The 12210-nt window shown below is 43.2% G+C and overlaps 1 protein-coding gene across 2 annotated transcripts in view; it reads left to right on the top strand.

Moving 5' to 3' along the window:
- TXN2 (thioredoxin 2) overlaps positions 1-11916 on the top strand; it is a 40714-nt gene extending 28798 nt beyond the window's left edge. For both annotated transcript variants that reach the window (XM_077452592.1, XM_077452591.1), the window contains exon 4: positions 11584-11916. In XM_077452592.1, coding sequence (XP_077308718.1) covers positions 11584-11709 — 126 coding nt within the window. In that variant the 3' untranslated portion in view covers positions 11710-11916. The remainder of the gene's footprint in view (positions 1-11583) is intronic.
- Positions 11917-12210: the final 294 nt, after the last annotated feature.

The raw sequence follows: 12210 nt of genomic DNA, 5'->3' as shown, positions 1-12210 counted from the left end.
ACTCAATATTGAACCCTACGGACTGGGATGCCATTAAAGTTCATGTGCGTGTAAAGGCAGATATCTCAATACGTTTGACAATATAGTGTAGGTAAAAAGCATAGCCTATATCTTGAAAATAATGTGAGCAGGGGTGAAGAAAAAATAAAAAATGTATGGAACTTCGCAAGAGAACGATGTATGGCAGTTCTAGACAGAAGAGTGCAGTAAAAGCTCTGTAGTTGAAGGTACGGAAACCATAGACTCCTAGCTTTCCCTTGTAGGGCCTGAAATGGCAAGAATAAAAGCAGGCAATCAGCAGTAAGAACATATGCTGTGGCTAGAGGGATTTGTCCCAACACTGAAAGGTGGCTGAATGGAAATAAACTGAAAAGGAGGAGTTATCGAATAGCGGAGTGAAGGGGCCCTCTATTTACAATAAGCGGAAAGATTGTAAATGTCAATGCCAGTAATCAAGAACAATGCGAGTGAACCAAGGCCAAGAAGCGTGAGTTCCATTGTCTTTGGCGGGGATCCAGCCTTAGAGCCGGTTCACACAGCGGGCGATGCGAGGCGACACGACTCGCCTCACTCTCGCAAGTCGCCCCCGTTCTGTACAATGGAACCGTTCTGAGAGGAGCGACTCGAGTCGCTCCGACTCAGAAAAAAGGTTCCTGTACTACTTTTGGGCGACCTCGGGGCGACTTGCATTGACTTCTATACAGAAGTCATCTGCAAGTTGCCGCTGAGGTCGCGGCAGGTCGCGGCGAGGCAAGTCGGAGTCGCCTCGCCTCGCCTGCAGTGTGAACCGGCCCTTAGGGTCTAATGGGGAAGAATCAATTTCCAACTGAATCCATTGTTTATTGTACGAATGATGGAACCAGTCTATGATGCAGAAAAGTAAAGAAGCTTTGCGATAAAGCTTGAGGCCTGGTAGGCCTGTTCCTCCAAGGTCTTTTGGCTGGCATTTCCTTTAGTTTTGTATAGCCATGGAAGAAATGCCTCTTAACGTTTGTTCTTCCCCTGAGTTTTTGATGATGAAAGAGGTTTTGGATATCCTACTTTCAACTAGTCCTGCTGCTACTCCAGCATCCTCCAATCTTCCAGATCACATGGTTTGGGGAAGATGGGATACCTCGGAATATTCCCCCAAGCAAGCTGAAGCACATCCACCAATGAGGAAGCCACTCCAGGGCTATGCTCTGTGTCATTGGGGAGTCATGGCGCTAAGCAATGCAGCCGTTATGCCACATACACGCGACCAAACTTTCCAGCAGAAAAGGTCAGACGGAATCATTCCGTCGGATATTACAATCATGTGTGGGCTTCATCTGACTTTTTTTCTTCAAAAAATCCAACGGACCTAGAAATAGAACATGTTTCAAATCTGTCTGACGGAATCAATTTCTATTGGAAAAACTGTTCGTCTGGATGCTGGTGGGACGGACCAAATAAGATGCTAGGGCAGCTAAATAAGATTGGCTACTGGCTGTTGAACTTCCTTTTCTAGTCCCATCGTACGTCATCATGTTCAAAATTAATGGACTTTGGTCCATTCGTGTGGGGGCAAGTCCGTTTGGTCGGAAGTCCGTCGTAACGCCGTTGAAAGTCCGTTGGGAAAACCGTCTGACCTTTCCTGATGGAAAGTCCGGTCGTGTGTACACGGCATTACTGGGCAGCCTGCACAGATGTCTCTTAACCAGCGTTTATCTTTCTAAGTGGTGGCTTAGGATGCTGTTGGTAGAGAAACTTTCACCTTTCCTTCCATTTTCTTTTGAGTGTTTATTGTTACCAGTGTATTGTGTTTTGTGCACTTACTTGTACTTTTTTATCTGGTAGTGGTGGTCTCTGCATATTCTTTCCTCACAATCCAGGTTCTGCACTCTGCTAAGTCACCATTGATGTGGCGTAGCAACAGATGTGATTATTCTAACTCTAAACTGACAAGTTTTCTGGTGGACTGAGCTTTGAGACAGTAATGAGGTCTTGCCAACCCAAAACTGAGTCAGAAACAGTAGCACCCTTATCCTGTTTGCCAGTCTGTTGCAAGTCAGTATTTCATGTACTCTACAACCCCCAGCATGAATTCCAGTTTTGTTACACTTTAGACTGCAGAGTAATAAAGTCCATTAAGGATACTGACATCCAATTAAACCTCTTTACATAGGACTATTTGATATTGTAATTGCATTTAGTCTGATCTATACTGATAGCCTGGGTTATTTAAGTTGCAACCATTTCTCTAACCCTACATTCACACCTATGTGTTTTTTAGTGTGTTTTGCAGTTTGCAGAAACGCACTACAGTCCATTTAACATGGTTTCCTATAGTACTAGTTCACATCTATGCATATTGTGGCAAGTGTGTTTTTGGAAGGCGTCGGGGTCTTTTTTACAGCGATTTGCGGCTAATAGATTTCAATGGAACCGCACCAGAAACGCAAGTGGTGCGTTTGGGATGCAATTTTTGATGTTTTGCGGTTTTTATGTTACCACTGTATATACTGTAGCTGGTTGCTAAGCAGGGGGGCTGGCCGCCACATCTTTAACTGATGAGTCATCAGCTGTCAATGGGGTTCCCCACTGAAACCCGAATGTTAAAAATAAAAATTGCTGGCAAAAAGATGGCATGGGGTCCCCCCCCCCCAAGTCCATACCAGGCCCTTCAGGTCTAGTATGGATTCGGAGAGGACTCCCACGCCAAAAAATAAGGCGTGGGGTCCCCCCCCCAAAATCTATACCAGACTTTTATCCAAGCATGCCGCCCGGCAGCTCAGGAAAGGGCGGGGACGAGTGAGCGCCCCCCCCCCCCCAACCATACCAGGCCGTATGCTCTGCGCCCCCCACCCCAAAGTACCCTGCCCCCATGTTGATGAGGACAAGGGCCTCCTCCCAACAACCCCAGCCGGTCGTTGTCTGGGTCTGCGGGCAGGGGGCTTGTCGGAATCTGGAAGCCTCCCTTTTAAGAAGGGGGTCCCCAGATCCCAGGCCCCCTCCTCATGTCAATGGGTATCGTACCCCTACCCATTCACCAAAAAAGCAGCGACATGCAATAAGAACACAAGAGCTGGTTTTTGACAATTCCTTTATTAATAGCTCTGTCTTTTCTAATAGTCTCTTCCTGCCGTCTTCTCCTTCCCGCCGTCTTCTCGAACTATCTCTTCCCGCTGCTGTCTTCTTACTCACTGCCGGTTATCTGCTATAAAAAAGACACTTTTGTTCTGTTGATGTCTTCATCTGTTTTGTTGTCGCCCACTCTCTTCCGACTCTTGTATAGCAATGGGGCGTGGCCATCCAATGTCATCACCCATTGAGCCCTTCAGGTGATGTCATCAGATGGCCACGCCCATTGCTATATAAGAGTCATGCTGCTTCTGCTAGTGTGCCGTTACTGACGGCTCCCACGCACATGTACTGGGACTGCTGCGGGGGCTTCAATCTAAGGTGAGTATTTCGTAATGAGCTAGTATACTATGTATACTAGCTCATTATGCCTTTATCTTGCAGTGTTTTTAATTTTTTCCAAGGAATTATCAAAAAACTGCAAATTTTTTGTTTTTATTACATTTCACTGCTTTTATGGTGAATGGGTACCCGATACCCATTTACAATGGGGGGGGGATCTGGGGCCCTCCTTCTTAAAGGGGGGCTTCCAGATTCCGACAAGCCCCCTGCCCGCAGACCCCGACAACTACCAGCTAGGGTTGTCGGGAAGAGGCCCTTATCCTCATCAACATAGGGACAAGGTGCTTTGGGGTGGAGGGGCGCAGAGATCCCCTGTCCCAAGCACCCATCCTCCCCATGTTGAGGGCATGCGGCCTGGTATGGTTTAGGGAGGGAGGGGGCTCACTCATCCCCCCTCCTTTTCCTGACTTGCCGGACGGCATGCTCGCATAAGGGTCTGGTATGGATTTTGGAGGGGGGGGGTGGACACCACGCCGCGTTTGTTTGGTGTGTGTTGGGGTTTTTTTTTTTTTTATGTATTTATTTATTGCCATTGGGGTCCCCTCTGAATCCATACTAGACCTGATGGACCTGGGGGGAAGCCTGCTGACAGCTGGTGGCTCATCGGGAAGGACGTGGTGGCTGGCTTCTCGGCCCCCCCTTTAGCAACCCACTATATACAGTGTGTTTTACAGTGCGTTTTAAAGGGGGGGGATGCATAAACGCTGATTTAAAAATGCAAAATGCACTGAAAAAACGCATCAAGCTCAGTTGGATAGATGTGAACCTAGACTTGAAACTCCGTTTTCAAAAATCTACACAAAATTCCTAAAACTGCTATGATAAAAAAAAAAGCTATGTTTATTACAAGTATGTAGTTGAAAGTATTGAAGGACAAGAAAATGCCTTCTATTTATCCTACACAGCCTTTACCTCAGTGTCCAGCTTGTTGTATAAAAAACTACTACTTCATTACTTCCTGGACAGATCTTAGGATGTGAACCGAGGAGCAGCTGAGTAGCCGATCGGCTGAGAAATCGAGCAGACGAGTGGTCGAACGGCCGAGCAGCCGAACGAGTCACCTTCTCACCCACTCTCAGGCCATACAGTGACTTGTTGTTTCCATTTCGGATCAGTAGGCAGGTGACGTGGACGTTGTGGGGACTCGGAGTGTTCTGCCTTATCCTCATTGCACTTTTGCACAAACACAGTTTTTTTTTTTTTGTTGTTTTTTTTTGGGGATAGTACGATTTGGGAGGATTGCAGTGAACTTGGTGTATTTTATATGAACTGCAAATGAACCCCTGCACTATGCTGCAGCTACCAGGGGTATAGGTTATTATAACCCTGACTGTGTTACTTGCATCATTTTATAGACCTTTTTATTTTTTTATTACCATATCTCATGTAATAATTAAGGGAATATGGATTGATAGCCCTTTGACTTAGTTGCTGCGGATATTCGTTTTTTTACTGTCAATTACAGTTATAACTAAAAACAACCTGTGCTTCTACCATGCTGCCGTTGGTACCATCACTATGTTTGAGCTATTCAGTTAAACAGCTGATGAGCTACACCAGTTTTTTTTGCTCCACCATGTATTAGATTGCACAGTTGGGACTTCTTTGTCGCCCACGTTATATCCATAGAAACTCTCATAGAAAGTTTGTTTATTCACAGACTAATTATACCATCCCGACTCTTTGGTCAGCAACGCGAACTGTCACTCCACGTGTGCACCATCAGAGTGCTGGTGTCCATCGGTCATGTAGTTTGGATGTTTCTGTGGCAAAATCGATTAGTGAGTCGAAGGAGGAACATGGGGTGGACTTTAGTCTACTGCAGCCGGTGTGACGACTTGTTGCATCGCCAAGCAGCAAAATTGAACTTTTAAATGCGTAGTCTATTATAAACCAATCGTGTTTTATTCATGATCACATTCTGGATAAATGTTTGGACTTTATGTTCATTACAGAGACCTGGCATCAGCCAAATATTTTTTCTTCCTTAAACGAGAGCTGCCCTAAAGGGTATAGTTACCTTCAAATGGCCCGTAGCACAGGGCGTGGTGGAGGCCTGTTAGTTATTTATCGCAGCCGTTTGAAGCTATCTCTGCAATCATTACCTGAATTGGTGTCATTTGAATGCCTGGCTTTTAAATGTAAATCTCTTTCTCCTGTGCTGTTTCTTCTTGTCTATAGACCACCGAAATTGAATTTGTCATTTATTGCTGAGTCGTCAAATTTCTTAACAACTTTTTGTACATCCTCTGCAAATGTTATCATTTTAGGTGATATGAATATTCATGTTGATAACCCTTCATGCCATCCTGCAGCAGAATTTCTTCAGCTGCTGGATTGTTTTAATCTAAAACAACTTGTTGATGTCCCCACACATACTAGGGGGCATACTTTGGATTTGGTCATTACAAATTCTGCTCCACTTACCAACTTGCAGGTGTATGACCTAGGTGTGTCAGACCATAAGGTTATTTCTATGGATCGGACATCTTCATCTAGTTTTTACAAGCCTAAGTGGAACATTTAGTTTTAGAAATTTAAAAAATATAAATCCAGAACTTCTGGCAACAGACTTTCAACATCTTTCTACACATTTTTCCTCTGATGATGCTGTGGCTTATTATAATAGCCAACTTAGCAGTCTGTTGGACCTTCATGCCCCACTTAAAACAAGAGCTGTTACCTTCACGCTCAGCTCCGTGGTTCACGGATGAGCTTCGTAAGATGAAGGCAGTGGGGCGGATCCTTGAGCGGCGCTTTCAAGCCTCTGGTCTCACTGTCCACAAACAAATCTATACTTATACGCACAGTCCCTTAAGGAGGCAAGGCCACAGTTTTATTCTAATGTTATCCGAAATAGTCCAGGAAATTCCAAGCCGCTTTTTTCAACTATAAATCAACTGCTTAAAGTGGAAGTAAACTCCCCTATCGTTTTCAGCCAAGCAAGCTGCCATCTTTGCCTCTGTTTAATCTTCAACTGCTATGGTGCTGCACATGTGATTTGTTATGACACCAGCCATTGGATGGTTTGATAGTTTGGCTGAGAGCACAGCCAATGTGCAGTTAGCATTCCCGGCATGCCTTTTTTTTTAACTGTTTAAATCAATGGGTTTACTTCCACTTTAAGCCCAACTCTTCATCACTTACTGTTATTTCAGAAGAGCGGAGCAATAAATTTATTGGATTTTTTTTTAGATCCAAAATTGACCATATTCATTCTGCTTTGTCCGGTCCTCCCGTTCAAATTGTCCCTCCCAACTTGCAGTGTGTCCCAACCATTGAATTGTCTCCCAGGGGTGTCATTAGAAGAGGTGCAAATCATTTTTAGGAAGATGAAAAGCTCCACCTGTTCCTTGGACCCTTTTCCAACTCCCCTGGTAAAAACTCATATCTCAGCTTTAAGTCCCCAGATTACTGCTGTTATAAATCATTCTCTCCAAACTGGCCATGTTCCCTCAGTTTTAAAAAGTGCTATTATTAGACCTTTGCTTAAAAAATCCACCCTTGATCTGGAAGTCCTTTCTAATTATAGGCCCATTTCTAGCCTTCCCTTTATATCAAAAGTACTTGAGAAAGCCGTTGCAAGTCATCTTCAGGATCATCTTTAGCATAACAACCTTTTTGAAAAATTTCAATCAGGCTTCCGTTTTGCTCATAGCACGGAGACTGCTCTTGTTAGAGTTACAAATGACCTTCTTATGACATCTGATGCCGGTTCTTCTTCCTTCCTTATTATCCTTTTGCACTTGTGGGCTGCTTTCGACACTGTCGATCATGGCGTTCTTTTGGACCGGCTTCATTATAATGCTGGACTAAATGATTTAGCCCTCAGTTGGTTTAAATCATATCTTGCAAATAGGACTGAACATATTTCACTGGGTCATTTTATGGTTACTTGCGGTGTTCCCCAGGGGTCAGTTCTTGGCCCAATTTTGTTCATTCTCTATCTCATTTGTTGTTTAAACTGCTAGGAAATGTGCAACAGGCTACCTGTCTGAAAATTCAGCGCCAGCCAATTTTAGAAATATTTGGCATAAAGAAGTACAGAAATTCATTATGGCACTAGTAATAGAGTATTTTTTAATCCAAAAGATTTTTGGCATAAAGTAGCCATATCAATGCTGAGACAGACATGCACCTATGTTGTACATACTGGAATAAATAAGACAATGTCTCTGCAATATAGTATACACAGAAGGAATGCATTACATAGATGTATTACATAGACAGTTGGCAAGTTATTAAATAGCTGAAGACGATTGAGAGACCTAATCGCAGACTGTTCAAAGTTCAAAAGAATACAGCAAAGACCATATACAGTAATTATAGTATAATTTGTGAAGAAACTATGAAAACCTAAACCAGGCCTGAGTTCCATACTTTAACCACTTCCTGACCAGCGCACGACGATGTACGTCGACAGAATGGCACGGGCAGGCATATTGGCGTACATGTACGTCCAATATTCGATGCCGCCGTGCCATCGGGAGCGCGCCGGCGTGATCCCGCGCTGGTCGGGACCCCCGTGAGTCCGGTCGCGGGACCCGCGGACTCGATCGCCGCGGGCATCCCCGCGATCGTCTCACGGAGCGGCCGAATGGAGGAAATGCTGTGTAAACAACATTTTTCCATTCTGCCTAGCAACTAGTGACGCTGATCTCTGCTCCATGTGATTGGAGCAGAGATCAGTGTACACTAAATGAAAGCCCAACCCCCCCACAGTTAGTAACACACCCCTAGGAACACTTAACCCCTACACTGCCACCCACTGGTTAACTCTTTCACTGCCAGTGTCATTTAAACAGGAATCACTGCATTTATATAGCAGTGATTACTGTATAAATGACAATGGTCCCAAAAATGTCCAATGGGTCCCCCACAATGTCGCAGTCACAATAAAAATCGCAGATTGCCGCCATTACTAGTAAAAAAAAAAGATAATAAAAAATTAATAAAAATGCTATAAAACTATCCCTATTTTGTAAACGCTATAACTTTTGTGCAAACCAATCAATAATCGCTTATTGCGATTTTTTTTTAACCAAAAATATGTAGAAGAATACGTATCGGCCTAAACTGAGGGAAAAAAATGTTTTTTTATATATTTTTGGGGGATATTTATTATTACAAAAAGTAAAAAATAATGCGTTTTTTTTCAAAATTATCGCTCTATTTTTGTTTATAGCGCAAAAAATAAAAACCGCAGGGGTGATCAAATACCACCAAAAGAAAGCTCTATTTGTGGGAAAAAAAAGGACGTCAATTTTGTTTGAGAGCCACGTCGCGCGACCGCGCAATTGTCAGTTAAAGCGACGCAGTGCCGAATCGCAAAAAGTAGTCTGGTCTTTGACCAGCAAATTGGTCCGGTCTGAAAGTGGTTAATGTACATATGTAAATCCAGCCTAAAACTAGAAGAGGGATATGGAATGTTGTGTGTGTGTGTGTTGTTTTTTTTTTTTTTTTTTTTTTTGTGCTGCCAATTTGGTGACTTATGTATGCCTATAGCTAAAGTGCCTTTATGCATTCATCTTCTGTTTATCTATGACTTTATATTGTAATATGCAGCCTGCAGTGAGATAATCAAGTCAACAGTGTACTAATCTCACTTAAAGACTCCCTCGGGTGCAGTCATTTGAGATTCCTGTCAAACTGGATTTGGGACATTGCAGCCTCCTTTTATCTATATATGAATCCTATCTTTTGTGTAATGTAGGTGAAGGAGCTTTTATTTTTCAACTTGTTTGTAACATAAACTTTATAGTATGTGAAGGCAATACCACACTACACACAGCAAATAAAATTTAATTTTGGCTTAGCAGACCCATGCTAAATGTATACATACCAGAGCCAAACATGTCCTTAAACATGAAGAAAGTAGATAAGAGGATTACACAAGCTAAATAACTTAAGAAAACAAAAATATTCATGTTTAAAAAAAAAAGTGTGCAAGTATATTTAAAGTGTTTACCTTTTCAGAAAAAATGAACACCCCACTCTAGAGAAACTGAAGCAAGAGGCTGGTTACTATTACTGTGCATTGCTGCTCCAGCATCTGCTTGCTCCAGTTTTAGTGAATTCCCCTCACACTGTTTTTTCTTTAGCCCTTAAACATTTAGCGAAACCAGTTTTCCAGGCTTGACCATTTGCCATGTTTCGAAAAGGACTTTTACATTTTGTACTGCCATAGATTATTAAAAGAAATTAAGAGCTATTGAGATTGTATAAGCCCTCTGTTCAGATCGCCCTTCTTAACCACTTAAGCCCCAGACCATTTGCCTAGCCAAAGACCAGATCATTTTTTTGCGATTCGGCACTGCGTCGCTTTAACTGACAATTGCGCGGTCGTGCATCGTGGCTCCCAAACAACATTGATGTCCTATTTTCCCCCACAAATAGATCTTTCTTTTGGTGGTATTTGATCACCCCTGCGGTTTTTATTTTTTGCGCTATAAACAAAAAAATAGCGACAACTTTGAAAAAAAAAAACATTATTTTCTTTACATTTTGCTATAATAAATATCCCCCAAAAATAAATATAATTTTTCCTCCGTTTAGTCCAATACGTATTCTTCTACAAATTTAGTTTTACTAGTAATGACGGCGCTCAGCGAATTTTATTATGACAGCAACATTATGGCGGACATTTTTGGGACCACTGTCATTTATGCAGTGATCAGTGCTATGCAAAAGCGCTGATTCCTGTGTAAATGACACTGGCAGTGTAGGGGTTGTGTCCTGGGTCGTGTTTTAGCATCTCCCCATTCTTCCTCCCCATGAGATGATCGCAGGACCCACGATCCAACTCGCGGACGTCCCGGCCGGTGCGCACGCGATGGCATGGCGCCAAATTTAAAGGGACGTACAGGTACGCCCATTTGCCTGTCCGTGCCATTCTGCCAATGTACATCGGTGTGCGCCGGTCGGGAAGTAGTTAAGAGCCCTTAGTATAAGACCCCTTTCACACTGGGGTATTTTTCAGGCGGTTTTGAGCTAAAAATAGCGCCTGTAAAGCGCTTGAAAAACGCCCTCCCCTGCAGCTCCAGTGTGATAGCCCGAATACTTTCACACTGGAGCGATGCACTTGCAGGATGTTAGAAAAAGGCCTGAAAGAAGCATCTTTGGGACGGGGAGGATCGGCGTATACATCTCTCCTCCACCACCCCCGCTAATTGAAATGAATGAACACCGCTGCCAAATCACTTCGGCAGCGGCGCTTATCGTGATAGTGACTGAAAAGCACCCTTAAAACGGTGGTAAAGCGGCCCGTTGTCAGTGTGAAAGGGGTCGAAGAGATGCTTCTAGCATTCTAATGAACTACTGAGAATATGCAGCTTACTGGAGAATATGGTTTCCTGCCTGAGTGTCCTCCTATACTGGCCAGTAAAAGAGTTGTTGTCCTTATTGTTATTTGGAGTGTGCGAGTGAAAGCAGGTTCAATTTCTGATAGCATCCCTTCTTTCCCATTACATTTACATTTAGTAATATTAAATATCTGGTCTACTGTGAGTGGCAGCGATATAAATGCTAACCCTCTGCTGGTGCGATGCCACTCTCAGTGCTCATGCTCCGAATCTTTCCAGTTAGAAAGCCCGTTCACTTCTGTATTTGGCTTCTGGAAACTGCTGCATATGACCACTTGCTCCAGTAGGGTGAATTACATCACTTTGCCCTCCCCTCCTCCCCACATGATCAGCTGTGTCTACATGTGGGATGGTTTCAGCAGAGAGGATTGATGGAAGCTGCTTCTTCTCTGCTAGCCCCTCCTCTCTGTCCAGTGCCCCCATGGAAAGCCACTTCCCATGGGGGCAATCGTGCATGATCACTCCTGAGCCCTGCTGCTGCATTCATTGACACAGACAGCAGGACTATGCCCTTCCCCCGCTCCCTCTTCATTGGCTCCCAGTGTGCCAGCAAAGCCAGTGAGACCCAGAAGTGAGGGGAGTGAAGAGAGGCAGACGTGCATGGCGCTGAATTGCATGAGGGCTCGGGTAAACAAAAGGTGGTGAGGGGCGATTGTTAATGCCTGAAGGTTTTTTACCTTAATGAATGCAGTAAGGTAAAAAAATGTTTAGGCTTAGAACCACTTTAATCCCATTAGTGCCTTCCATATATTTAACTCCTTTTTTTTTTTCTCTACAGGTCAGTGCTGTACCGACAGTTCTTGCCATGAAAAATGGCTGTGTTGTGGATCAGTTTGTGGGAGTCAAAGATGATGATCAGGTTGAAGCGTTTCTCAATAAGCTTATTGGACCACAAACTACTTAAGAAGTATGAAGCCGAAAACCTTTGCAATCCATAACTGTGATCCAAACAAACAGGGACAGCAACGACTTTAATGTGACATTTTACTCCTTAGTTTCTTTACTATGTATACTTGTATTCATTGTATTATGTCCATTTTTTGAATTTTATTGCTAGACAGGATTAAGAATACGCTGTAAAATAAAATGTATAGTACATTATTACTCAGAACTGTCTATATCCCTTTCATTTTCTTGAGTAAAAATATAAGTAGACTTTTTTTTTTTTTTTTTTTTTTTTAAAGGAAATATCTTGGTCAATTTTAGTTAACCAATTTTAACACGGGGTGTTCCCCTGAGAGTTTAAAGGGCTTTATGCTCATGTGTTGACTACTTATAACGGGACAACACCCTGTCTTAACCTTCATTCAGCTGTTATGTCATTTGAAAGTCTGCAGTCCAGGACAGTTCACAGCACAGCAGTAAAGCTAGTCATACACTCAGAGTTATTTCTCGTTCTGTCCAT

The sequence above is a fragment of the Lithobates pipiens genome, unplaced genomic scaffold (assembly GCF_037356315.1).
Source record: "Lithobates pipiens isolate NorthernLeopardFrog02 unplaced genomic scaffold, aLitPip1_a1.2 Scaffold_23, whole genome shotgun sequence".
Taxonomy (NCBI): Eukaryota; Metazoa; Chordata; class Amphibia; order Anura; family Ranidae; genus Lithobates; species Lithobates pipiens.
Note: the sequence above shows the minus strand (reverse complement) of the source record. Positions and strands in the feature narration are given on the sequence as shown.